The 12,442-nt window shown below is 42.5% G+C and overlaps 1 protein-coding gene across 3 annotated transcripts in view; it reads right to left on the reverse strand.

Moving 5' to 3' along the window:
• TCTN2 (tectonic family member 2) overlaps positions 1-12,442 on the reverse strand; it is a 32,192-nt gene that overhangs the window by 15,302 nt on the left and 4,448 nt on the right. Inside the window, exons 5-10 of one of the 3 annotated variants that reach the window (XM_010599809.3) lie at positions 11,625-11,693; positions 8,570-8,670; positions 5,086-5,225; positions 3,275-3,401; positions 1,854-1,995; positions 872-937 (exon numbers count right to left, since the gene is read on the reverse strand). In XM_010599809.3, the coding sequence (XP_010598111.1) occupies positions 872-937; positions 1,854-1,995; positions 3,275-3,401; positions 5,086-5,225; positions 8,570-8,670; positions 11,625-11,693 (645 nt within the window). Of the gene's footprint in view, positions 1-871; positions 938-1,853; positions 1,996-3,274; positions 3,402-5,025; positions 5,226-8,569; positions 8,671-11,624; positions 11,694-12,442 lie in introns of all 3 variants that reach the window. The other 2 variants (XM_010599808.3, XM_003420325.4) reach the window with 2 other exon arrangements.

Genomic DNA, 12,442 nt, shown 5'->3' on the forward strand with positions numbered 1-12,442 from the left:
TGTAAATAAAAGAACACTTCAATGAATTAAAGAGACCTCAGTGCACAGTTCTTTTTGCTTAGCCTACTTCCGCATGGCGGCCTCTCTCCGACTCCCGACACAGCCTCCTCAGGGAAGCCTTCCCTGGTCCCACCAAACAGGGGTCAGCTGCCTCCTCTACACCATCCCAGTGCCCTGAACGAAGTCTCCCCCATTTATTTCTGCATCCCCAGCGCCTGGCTCATAGCCTAACATGGGGTACATGCTTGGTAAAGTGCTTGTTAAATTAAAAATTACATAATGTCAGCTCCATAAGAGCACAGCCTGCTCTCTAGTTCACTACTTATCGTAGGCACACTACTAATACTTGAGGAATGAATGAATAAACTCCAGGAACTGCAGTACGTTGTAAAGAGACACAAATAGCATCTTACATTAGAAATAGAAGTCCTGGCAGTATCAGCGAAACCCTACATGGCTTACTTGGCCACATCACAATTGTAAAGTTTACTGATCAAAAAAAAGAGAAAGCAGGAGGTAAAAATGCTGCATCCTAGAGAATTCTTCCACCTAAATGAAAAGCATGTAAGCAAAGGTGCCCAGACCCTGAGAACTAGCAGGAACTCACACAATCCAGCCCTACCTATTTGTGGGTAAGGAATCCGAAGCCCAGGACTGTGTGGAAACTGACTCAGGTCACAGAAGTGACATAAGCCAGAGCGAGAGTCATAACTGAGGAACAAATGGAATGGTAGCAGGCTTTCTTTCTCATTGTTGTGAACCTCTTGAAATTATTAATAAAAATATATTTGACTCCAGGGCTACACATTGCTTGCAAGAAATGACATACAGACTTCAGTAGAAATGATATGAAAGTATAACACGGAAATACCTGTAATGGTGATGAATTTGTCTAGGTCAGCTGCTTCCTCATAGGTTACTTTTGGTGTAACTATGCCTAAAAAGATACATAAATTAACTTCCGCAGGCCCACACGGCCTGACGTGACCACACTTACTTACTCAAAGAGAAAGCTCATCCAGCAAATTTGGTAACCGCACCTACCCTATGTACCAATTACAAAACTCTCCCCAACACCATCCAATGGGATCCCCACTACTCTTGGCATCTAATTACAAGTGAGGAGGAGGAAAACCCTAAAAGTCAGTGATAATAATCGGGAGAACCACTGTCATGTGAGAATACAGTTCCTCAGAAAGTTCAATTACCATATGAACCACCAATTTCAGTTTCAAAAGAAGTAAAAACAAGTATTCAAACAAAGGTGGAAACAATGTAAATGAATGTCCATCAACTGAAGAATGAGTAAACAAAACGTGGTCTGTCCACCCAATGGTGTATTAGTCAGCCACAAAAAGGAATGAAGCACTGTTACATGCCACCGCATGGAAGAACCTTGAAAACATCACGCTAAGTGAAAGACGCCAGACACAAGGGACCGTGTGTTGTATGGCTCTATGTCTGTGAATTATCCAGAACAGGCAAGTCCACAGAGACAGAAGGAAGATTAGTGGTTGACAGAGACTGGGAGAAGGGATTAGTGGGAAGTGACCACTAATGGGTATGAGGTTCCTTTGGGGTTATAAGTATCATCTGGAACTAGATAGAGCTGGTGGTTGCAAAACAGTGAATATACTAAATGCCACTGAACTGTACATTTTAAAATGGTTTTATGTTATGTGAAGTTTACCTCAACTATAAAGGAAGAACTAATGTGGAACCTGCTGTCTTGTGGAACTGGAATTTTTCCAGAGACAATTTCTTCCTCAACAGGCAGCTGAAATTATCCTCAAGAGATCACAGTTTATCTTAATGCTGGGGCCTGTGTTTTTCTTCTAACAATTATCACATACCTCCTATTGCGCCATTTTTGATCTTCACATTGCGAATACCATCTTGTTCTTGGCGTATTTCCAAATCTGTAACGCATTTGACATCAAAATTCTGAAGGAATGCCACGGGGGCATTCTGCATACATTGCCCAGCCAAGGACACCTGAGGGTAAGGAAAATCCAACAGATTTAGGGCCCCTCTTCCCATCATAAAAAACAGACCGGTCTCCTAAAAGTCTTCTCTCTGTAGCCTGATCCTACTGCTGGCTTAGTTTCAACAATGGCTAGTCCACTGACCAGTCGAGCAACCATAGTTTCTAGTGTGCTAACCAATAATTTGCTGAACAATCTGGGAGCCACCAGTGGGAGAGTCACAATAAATACTATGTAATACAAGACCAAATGAAAATCCCTCACCCTGCCCGACGTCTGACTTTAGAGCGACGTGATTATATTCAACTTCATTTTCTCTCCCTTACCTCAGCAAGAATTTTTTAGCACCCTAAAAATGAAATTGTATGAAGAATAAGAAAAATGGTTCAGGCTCCCATGTTTTCTTCCCATAGATATTTTTTTCTCATAATTTTGATCCTGAACAATTAAGATTTCCCATAAAACTCTGTAGTCTTAAAACATTTTTCAAAATTCTGGAATGTTATATTTATAGCTTCCTAGAAATCGGCTGTTAAACTAACAGAAGCAAAGAATGATAGTTACGTACTTAAATGAAAAATTATAGAAAACCTGTCAGTTCTATTTGTAAGTTCACTCTGAAATTTAGCAAAGACGGTGATTAATTTCACAATGACTATTTAAAAAAAAAAAATCCAGAGTATTAACAGTTGAGTACACAGGCAGCCCCTAAGAGAGAAACAAGTAGCTTAGGGAGAGGTTTTAAAACAGCAATAGGAGTTCAATGAACAATATCGTTGTCGTTAGCTGCCTTATGGCAGCCCCACATGTGCAGAGTAACTGTGCTCCGTAGGGTTTTCAAGGCCGTGACCTTTCAGAGCAGATCACCAGGCCTGCCTCCCAAGGCAACGCTGGGTGGGTTCGATCCATCAACCTTTTGGCTAGTAGTTGAGCATTTAACCCTTTGTGCCTCCCAGAGAACCATAAATTAACAATAAACCCAAACCAACCCACTACTGCTGAGTCAATTCCAACTCATAGTGACCCTCTAGGACAGAGTAGAACTACCCTATAAGGTTTCCAAGGCTGTGAGTCTTTACAGAAGCAGACTGCCACATCTTTCTCCCAAGGAGTGGCTGGTGGTTTCCAACCACTGACCTCGTGATTCTGACTCATAGCAACTCTATACGACACAGTAGCCAAACTACTGCGCCGCCAGGGATCTCTACATTAACAATAAAAAAAATTATTATTATTATTTTTCTTTTTTTTAAGAGAAGGCTCTAGCACATTAAAACCAAAGTTGGTACCTGTGGAATAGTGAAATAGGCTTTATCTACAGTCATAATTGGATCTCCTTGTTTGTAACCAAAGTCTGATAAGTCCTTTAGATCAGTATGCAGATATATTCCAAAAGCAGAGTCTTGTTTAAGGGAACTGAAATCAGTAAGAAAGACCATCATTAATACTTCCAGCTAGCATCTTCTAAAACACAATTCATCTTTTACATATGTTTTTTACTTTTTTAAATTACAAAAGTAGTATTTTGGTGGTGTGAAATTTCAACAATAGAGAACTGAAAATACAGAAAGCTAAAGTCCCCCATGAGCCCACCATTCCCTCCCTCACCACAGAAAAATCACTATTAACAGTACAATCAATTTCTTTTAAATGAAGCACAGTTCTTTCAGATACCTAACTCAAAATAAACTCACTGACCCAGTGCACAAGATGCAATAAATAGTTGTGAATAAATGACTTTAAAAAACTACAATCATTGTCTGATATTTGCTCTAAATTAATGTAGCAAAAAACTCATTGCTGTCGAGTCCATTCTGACTCCCAGCAACCCTACAGGACAAAGGAGAACTGTCCCATAGGGTCTCCAGGCTGTAATCTTTATAGAAGGAGCCCTGGTGCCACAGTGGTTAAGCACTTGACTGTTAACCAAAAGGTCAGTGGTTGGAACCCACCAACCATCCATGGGAGAAAGATGTGGCAGTCTGCTTTGATAAAGACTGCAGTGTTAGAAACCCTACAGGGCAGTTCCACTCTGTCCTATAGATTAGCTATGAGTTGGAATCGACTCAACAGCAAAGAGTTTGGGTTTTTTTAGCTCCGAATCTTTATGGAAGCAGGCTGTCACATCTTTCTCAGGTGGAGCGGCTGGTGGGTTTGAACCACCAACCTTTCAGTTAGCAGCTGAGCATTTAACCACTGTGCCACCAGGGATCCTTAATTTAGCAAACCAAAACCAACCCACTGCCATCAAGTCAATTCTCACTCAGCAGCCCTACAGGACAGAGCAGAACCGCCCCACAGGGTTCCTAAGGCTGTAAATCTTTTACGGAAGCAGACTGCCACATCTTTCTGCCAAGGAGTAACTGGTGGGTTTGAGCTACCAACCTTTTGGTTAGCAACTGAGCACTTTAACCACTGTGCTACGACAGCTTCTTAATCTAGCAAAAAACAAACCATACCCACTGCCATCAAGTCAATTCTGACTCATAGTGACTCTCTACAACACAGTAGAACTGCCCCATAAGGTTTCCCAGGAGCAGCTGGTGGATTCGAACTGCCAACCTTTTGGTTAGCAGCCAAACACTTAAGCACTATGCCACCAGGGAAATCTAGCAAAGGGGAGGTTAAATAGATGAAACAAGGTGAGTGGTACGCTGAAAATTGTTGAAGCTAGGTAATGTGGCATGAGGGTTCATCATACTATTCTTCTCACTATTTTACTACTGTTTTCTCTACGTTTTGATTGTTTGAACATTTTCATATTGCAAAGGGCTTTTAATTAAAATAAAATATAAGGAAAAAATCAGTTAATATCAAAATATTACTCCACTAGACAATGGCATCCAGGATTTAAGCAGCAGAGAATTATTAAGGGAAATTAAACTGAAAAGTAAAGAAAGAAACTTTTGAACTACAATCTAGAATTGAATACTTCAAGCAAGGAAAGTTTGGTGAGGTCCCCATGACAGAGGGACTGGACGTGGGACCTCCCTGGCACAGAAGAACAAGGCCCTGTAACGGCCTGTGACGTGGCACTCACACAGCGCCGTGGTAGAAGTAACCGAGAAAGGGCGAGTTGGTGAGGGGAGACTGCACGCACAGGAAGGGGAACCAGTCGGGGACGTGGTGTGCTGTCTTCGCTGCTGAGCAAAGCTGATCAAAAGGAGGGCTGACGTTTCCTCCAAACACGCCGGTAAAGCAGGACTGTCTGAAGAGTTCTCTTGAGTGTGACGAGCACTCCTTGAAAGAGAATGCAAAAGGGCAGTGAGAAGACAACAGCTCCACTGTGCCAGCCAAGCTTTCCTGGCGTGCGGGGAGGACTTTTACAACGCCTGGGACCTGGGACACAGCAAAGGCAGAAGGATACGAACTCTCTGGGGCTGGCAGGATGCCACCGAGTAAATGAGAAACAAAGGCAATCTCTGTCTAGTCTAAAAGTGCTTTGTGCCCGTGAGAAGCGAACCGGTTCTAGGATTTCTTTAGTCAGTTCCCTAAGGAGCCTCCAAGTCGGCATCTCTGCCTTTAAGGGAAACAGCATTACTGGGGACTTAAGATCAGCCCACCTAAAACAATATTAGGCAAAAAGATGGGGCAGAGTAGACCCCAACCGGGTAATAAACTTCCTCTTTTAATTGTCATCACCCTTCAAACCCCTAGCCCAGAAAAGCCTAAGGACGTTTAGAACTAAGGCACACAGTCCCACCTGCCACAAGAACCCTAGAGGCCCTCAAGAATTTACTTTATTCATTTATTCATCCACATTCTTCCGTGTTTTACAAAGGACTGTTACTGTTAACTGCTGTAGGATAGGCCCCCAATTCGTGACAACCCCACGCTCGACCAAACTACAAGCTGCCCGTTCCTATAATCAGCTGCAGACCAGACCATTGTGACTCCTAGGGTTCTCACTGGCCGATTTTCAGGAGTAGGTCTCCAGGCCTTTCCTCCTAGTCCGCCTTAGTCTGGAAGCTCCACTGAAACCTACGCAGCATCACAGCAACATGCCAGCCTCCGCAGACAGGGGGTGGCCGCTCATGAGGTGCACTGGCTGGGGACTGAACCTGGGTCTCCCTCACGGAAGGCGGAATTCTACCACTGAACCGCCACTGCCCCCAGATAAATGACTAAGAGTGTGAAGAGTTAAATCCTTTGTTACTGATGGTAGAAAAATAAGTGATCTATCATTTTAACCAAGAACAATTCAAATTTAAAAATACTAGGGTACATACTGAAGCCCTAGGGGCATAGTGGTGAAGAGCTTAGACACGAACCAAAAAGTTGGCAGTTCAAATCCGCTGGCCGATCCTTGGAAACCTTATAGCTCAGTTCTAGTCTATACTGCAGGGTCACTGTGAGTCGGAATTGACTCAACATCAATGAGGTTTGGGGTTTTTTTTGTTTTGTTTTGTTTTTTAATGTATAATTTGATAGTAATAAATTGCAGTTATCTGCAGACTTCACTGGCCCAGACTGCTCCTTGATGGGAGGGGTTGACACTGTGGTAAATGGCACAACAAACATAAAATGAGTTAGAAACAGGAAATGGCAATTGCGGTCTGGGCGGAAGAGGGAGAGAACATCATTTTGACATTTCTATTGGTATCTCAACTAGGTTTATGGTATGCCTTACTTTTTAATCAACTATAATTGTGTAAGTATCATTAGTAAATGTGGACCCCAAACTTTCTTGCCTGTTTTGTAACACCAACCATGACATAACCGCACTCATCCAAAAATGGGGGTTTCTTCGGTGCCAGTGGAGTGCCTGGATGGCACAAATGGTTAACACGCGCTCAGCCGCTAACTGAAAAGTTGGAGGTTCAAGTCCACCCAGAGGTGCTTTGGAAGAAAGGCCTAGTGATCTAATTCTGAGAAGTCAGTCACTGAAAACCACGGTTCTCTCTGACACACGTGGGGTTGCCAAGAGTCAGAACGGACTCGGCGGCAACTGGTACCAGTACCAGACACAAGTAAATGTACCACTTTTATATCTTGATTTCTCTTAAATCTAAATAAGGATTAAAAATATGTATTTGACCTTGGATTAGGCAGCAGTTTCTGAGATATAACATCAAAACCACATGCAACAAAGAAAAAAAAGGCTAAACTGGACTCATGGAAATGAAAAACTTATGTACGTCAAAAGACACCATCCAGAAAATGAAGACAACTCAGGGATGGGAGAAATGTTCTACAAATCATATACTGGGTAACGGATTTGTATTTACAATATATGAAGAACTTTTACAACTCAATAATAAAAAGACAAATAATCTGCTTAAAAAACAGACAGAGGATTTGACTAGACATTTGTCCAAAGAAGATATATGAATGGCCAAAGAGCACATGAATGGATGCTCAACATCATGAGCAAAACACAAAACAAAACCACAATGAGATGCTGACTGGGTTACAATCAAAAAGACAGATTATAGCGGGGTTGGTGAGGATGTGGTGGAACTGGCACCCTCATCCACTGCTGGTGGGGATGTAAAATGGTGCAGCCACTTCAGGAACCAATCTGGCAGTGCCTCAAAGGCTAAACACAGGCTTAGCCCGTGACTCAGCAATTCCACTCCTAGGTGGGTAACCAAGAGAAAGGAGAAGGTACGTCCATACAAAAACTGTATGTGACTGTTCACAGCAACATTGTTCACAACGGCCAAAGTGCAGAAATAACCCAAATGTCTATCAGCTGATGAATAAATATGATGCGATATATGCATATGTATGTACGATACACACATACACATATACACATGCATAAATATATATATATATTAGAAGCCGTGGTGGTACAGTGGTTAACAGCTGGGTTGCTAACCAAAAGGTCAGCAGTTTGAATTCACCAGGCACTCCTTGGAAACCCTATGGGGCAGTTCTACCCTGTCCTGTAGGTCAATATGAGTTGAAATTGACTCGACGGCAACAGGGTTTTTTCTTTTCCGTATGCATACATGCATGTATGTATATGTATATTATGTATCACAGAATATTATTTGGCCATAAAAAGGAGTGACATTCTGATACATGCTACGACGTGGATGAACCCTGAAAACACGATTCTCAGTGAAAGAAGCCAGTTTCAAAAGGCCACATCAACATGATCCCACTTATACACAATGCCCAGAACAGGCAAATCAGTTGAGCCAGAAAGCAGACTGGTGGTCGCCAGGGGCTGGGAATGGCAGTGGCCACAAATGGGTACAAATGGGGTGATAAAACTGTTCTAAAATTAGATTGTGGGGATATCTGCACAATTCTGTAAATATAGTAAAAATCATTGGAAAAAAAGGTGTATTTTCTTTCCTTTTTAGATTCTCTAAATGACTTCTAAGTAAGATTAAAATAATCCTCTCAGTGTAGTTTCTGTAATTACTTTTCTCAAAGAAATCCACCTTTTTTCCCTCCCATAAACTAGACTGACAACGCTATACAAGAATACACTCTATTTGAATAAAATGATATGTAACCTCACTTTCGAAAGCCCATTCTTTAAAAGGCTGCTGATGGGAAATTGCTGGTGCTCTTCCCCTGCTATCAGGTGGCACAGCTCCTGGGCCCAATAATCAGAGAGAACGTACCTGGTCACAGCAGCAGCGAACATCACAGGCCCCGGCTGTCAGATTACAAGGACAAGGACCAAGGGGCTGATAGACCTGGTTAGGAATAACAGTCATGTTCTCTGAAAAGTACAAACAACAGAAAAGTTCAGCAAGGAAACTCTGACAAAGCTCTGCCATGCGTTTGACATCCAAAAGACAGTGGGATCATTTGTTTTCCATCTCACTGTACCGAATATATCAAATATTACACCCTAAGATGGGCTGTGCTTATAACATATCAAATACCTATGTCTACTACATCCACAGAGAGGTAAATAAAAACCCACAAACAAAAAAATACCCTGGTTAGAACGAAGCCAAGAAGCCACAGTTCATCTTGAAGATACTCAACTGACTTAAAGTTACAAGTTAGCATGGGTTTCACGCACTCAACTTCTACTTCAATGTACTGAACGATCCTTTCCTAAGATGGATAGATATTAGGCATTTACACCTTCAAATTCATTGCCTCTTCTAGCAGATAAAACTGAAGCCATGGTGACATTTCAGACTGCTGATTTGGAAACCATCTGACCACAAGATCATATTATGTTGCCTGTTTGTCCTCAAGTCCCTAACGCACTCTGGTCTGTTAGGAGCTATGCTGCGATACAATGAGACACAGAGCTGTGCCTGATGACACAATGAGACACAGAGCTGTGCCTGATGATACAATGAGACACAGAGCTGTGCCTGATAGTACAATGAGACACAGACCTGTGCCCTGATGATACAATGAGACAAAGAGCTGTGCCTGATGATACAATGAGACACAGAGCTGTGCCTGATGACACAATGAGACAAAGAGCTGTGCCTGATGACACAATGAGACACGGAGCTGTGCCTGATAGTACAATGAGACACAGACCTGTGCCCTGATGATACAGTGAGACACAGGGCTGTGCCCTGATGACACGGTGAGACACAGGGCTGTGTCCTGATGATACAATGAGACACAGACCTGTGCCTGATGGTACAATGAGACACAGACCTGTGCCTGATGCTACAATGAGACACAGAGCTGCACCCTGATGATACAGTGAGATGCAGAGCTGTGCTGTGATACAATGAGGCACAGAGCTGTGCCCTGATGATACAATGAGACATAGAGCTGTGTCTGATGACACAATGAGACACAGAGCTGTACCCCGATGATACAGTGAGACACAGAGCTGTGCCCTGATGATACAGGGATGCAGAGCTGTGCTTTGATACACTGAGACACAGAGCTGTGCCGTGATACAATGAGACACAGAGCTGTACCCTGATGATACAGTGAGACACAGAGCTGTGCCTGACAATACGATGAGACACAGAGCTGTACCCTGATGATACAGTGGGACACAGAGCGTGCCTGATGACACAATGCGACAGAGTTGTGCCCCGATGATACAATGCGACACAGAGCTGTACCCTGATGATACAGTGAGACAGAGCTGTGCCCTGATGATACAATGAGACACAGAGCTGTACCCTGATGATACATTGAGACAAAGAGCTGTACCTGATGATACAATGTGACACAGAGCTGTGCCCTGATGATACAGTGAGATGCAGAGCTGTGCTGTGATACAATGAGACACATAGCTGTGCTGATGACACAATGAGACATAGAGCTGTGTTGTGATACAATGAGACACAGGGCTTAGGCTGGCCTAGGTTGGGGTCAGGGAGGACTATCTGGCACAGCTGGTGGTTGACTTGAGCCTAGTAAGAACTGGGAGGAAGAAAGGAGGTAAGGAAAGGGGAATGCATTGCAGGCAGAGAAAACAACATGAACTGGGCTGAGGCTGGGACGCTGTACATTTAAAGAGTTCCCAACCAAGGGGTTCTGATGACTAGCCAGGTTCAAGAACTTGCCACAGATAAAAAGCGGCTTCTCGGAGTTTCAAACAGAAGGCCAAGGAGGTGAATGGACAGACAGAACGCTTTGGTAGCAGAGGGTGGGGAGGATTTGAGCAGGACAAGGCTAGAAGCAAAGAAACCAGTTCAGGGGAAGATGTGGTAATTCAAGAGACAGATGGATAATATAAATGGAGGCAAGAGAGAGTGTGTATCATATACTTAAAGAAGTAAAATTCAGCAGGGCTTATTGCTTATAACACTTCAAGGTGTTAAGAGTTTTCTGGACTCATTTCCCTTTGGAAAAAGAATAAGTTACAAACGTTTCAGCCTCTCAACTCATGATTCAAAAGATGTAATGCTTCTAGTTTCTCTAGAAATAATTCATCAGATAAAAGTTTCATACTCAGCCATGCAGGGAAGTGAAGTCCTGAATCATGCTGCAACATGGATAAACCTTGAAATACATCAATCATAAAAGGACAAATATTGTATAATTCCGCTTATGTGAAACAGGCAGATGTACAGAGACCAAAGTTCGTGAGCGTTTACCAGGACTGGGAGCAGGGGAGCCATTCCTTAGGGGCACCTACTTCCTGTCAGCACTGGTAGAAGAACTTAGAAAAGGACAGTGGTGATGGGTACACAACATGATGAACGGAACCACTGTCACCAAATGGTATGTGTAAAATTTGTTGGATTGCCGAATGTTTTATTACATATGTTTTTTACAACAATAAGGAAAAAAAAAAGTTGTTTTTTTTTTTAAAGTTTCAATTTGCTGAATTTTACTTTTGTCCTAGGATTCAGTACATATTGGGAAACTATCCAGTGATTATTTGTCTAAACTCTATGTAACAGCTAACTTTAATGATATGTTAATTCAAACATCTAAAGAACAACTAATTCTATATACTATATACTGAAACTATAAGATAGTAAAACCCTAGCATGTCCATGCAATCAGGGAGAAAGGAGACTCGTGTAACTGATCATGTCACAAGGGTAGGGGTTGGACCCTCAGTGTAATCAAACCTGTGTGGTACATGCAAGGCATTTCAGACTAGGGTTTTACTATGTAACATCTGCACAGATGCTGGTGTATCCATCTCTACGTCTCCTACGTCGTCTGCTAACCACTTCAGACGACACATTCTAAGAGGCTGTGCTGCTACCTAGGCATGCCACATACCTGCTGTCTGTCCTTCCATCCTTTTCCTTGTTCTGATCTCTGTCTGCTTGGCTGCAAAATTTTTCATGCCTTCATGGGGTCAGAGTGGACATCTCATAATTACTAATATACAAAGATTCTCGTTTTCTTCAGTTTGACTATGTGTACAAAGGCATTCTGAAATATCACCTAAATATATTCAAGTATATATTCAAATGTATCTGAATGTATATACAAATATTACCTAAATATATTCAAGCCATTGCTTTGAACGGCATTAAAAAAAAAAAAAAAAAAAACACCCAAACCCGCTGCTGTCAAGTTGATTCTGACTCATAGCAACCCTACAGGACAAAGCATACTGCCCCACAGGGTTTCCAAGGAACAGCTGGTGGATTCAAACCGCCAACCTTTCTATTTAGCAGCTGTAGCTCGCCGTAGCTCTTGACCACCGAGTCACCAGGGCTCCATCTGAGCGGTATGGCTACATTAATCCCAACAGCAGCTCCTCCTGACGACAACCTGGCCATCTGCTCCCGTAAAGATTACAGCCTAGGAAACCCTACATGGCAGTTCTACTCCATCCCATGGGGTTGCTGCAGGTCGGAATCATCTCCGAAGCACCCAACAACAACAGGTTTTTTAAGCACCCACTGAAAAATTTTTTTGTCTATTTTGAACTCTCGGCATTAGAAAATTTATTTTTCTTTTGAAAAAAAAAAAGTTTAACTTTTTAAATAGGTAATATACTTACATGGTTAAAAAAAATCAAAAAGATATTAAAACTGGGACGTGATAAAGGTCCTCACTCTCAGCTCCTGCCTCCTCCCACAGCACCC

This window comes from Loxodonta africana, chromosome 19, assembly GCF_030014295.1.
Source record: "Loxodonta africana isolate mLoxAfr1 chromosome 19, mLoxAfr1.hap2, whole genome shotgun sequence".
In the NCBI taxonomy this organism is placed as follows: Eukaryota; Metazoa; Chordata; class Mammalia; order Proboscidea; family Elephantidae; genus Loxodonta; species Loxodonta africana.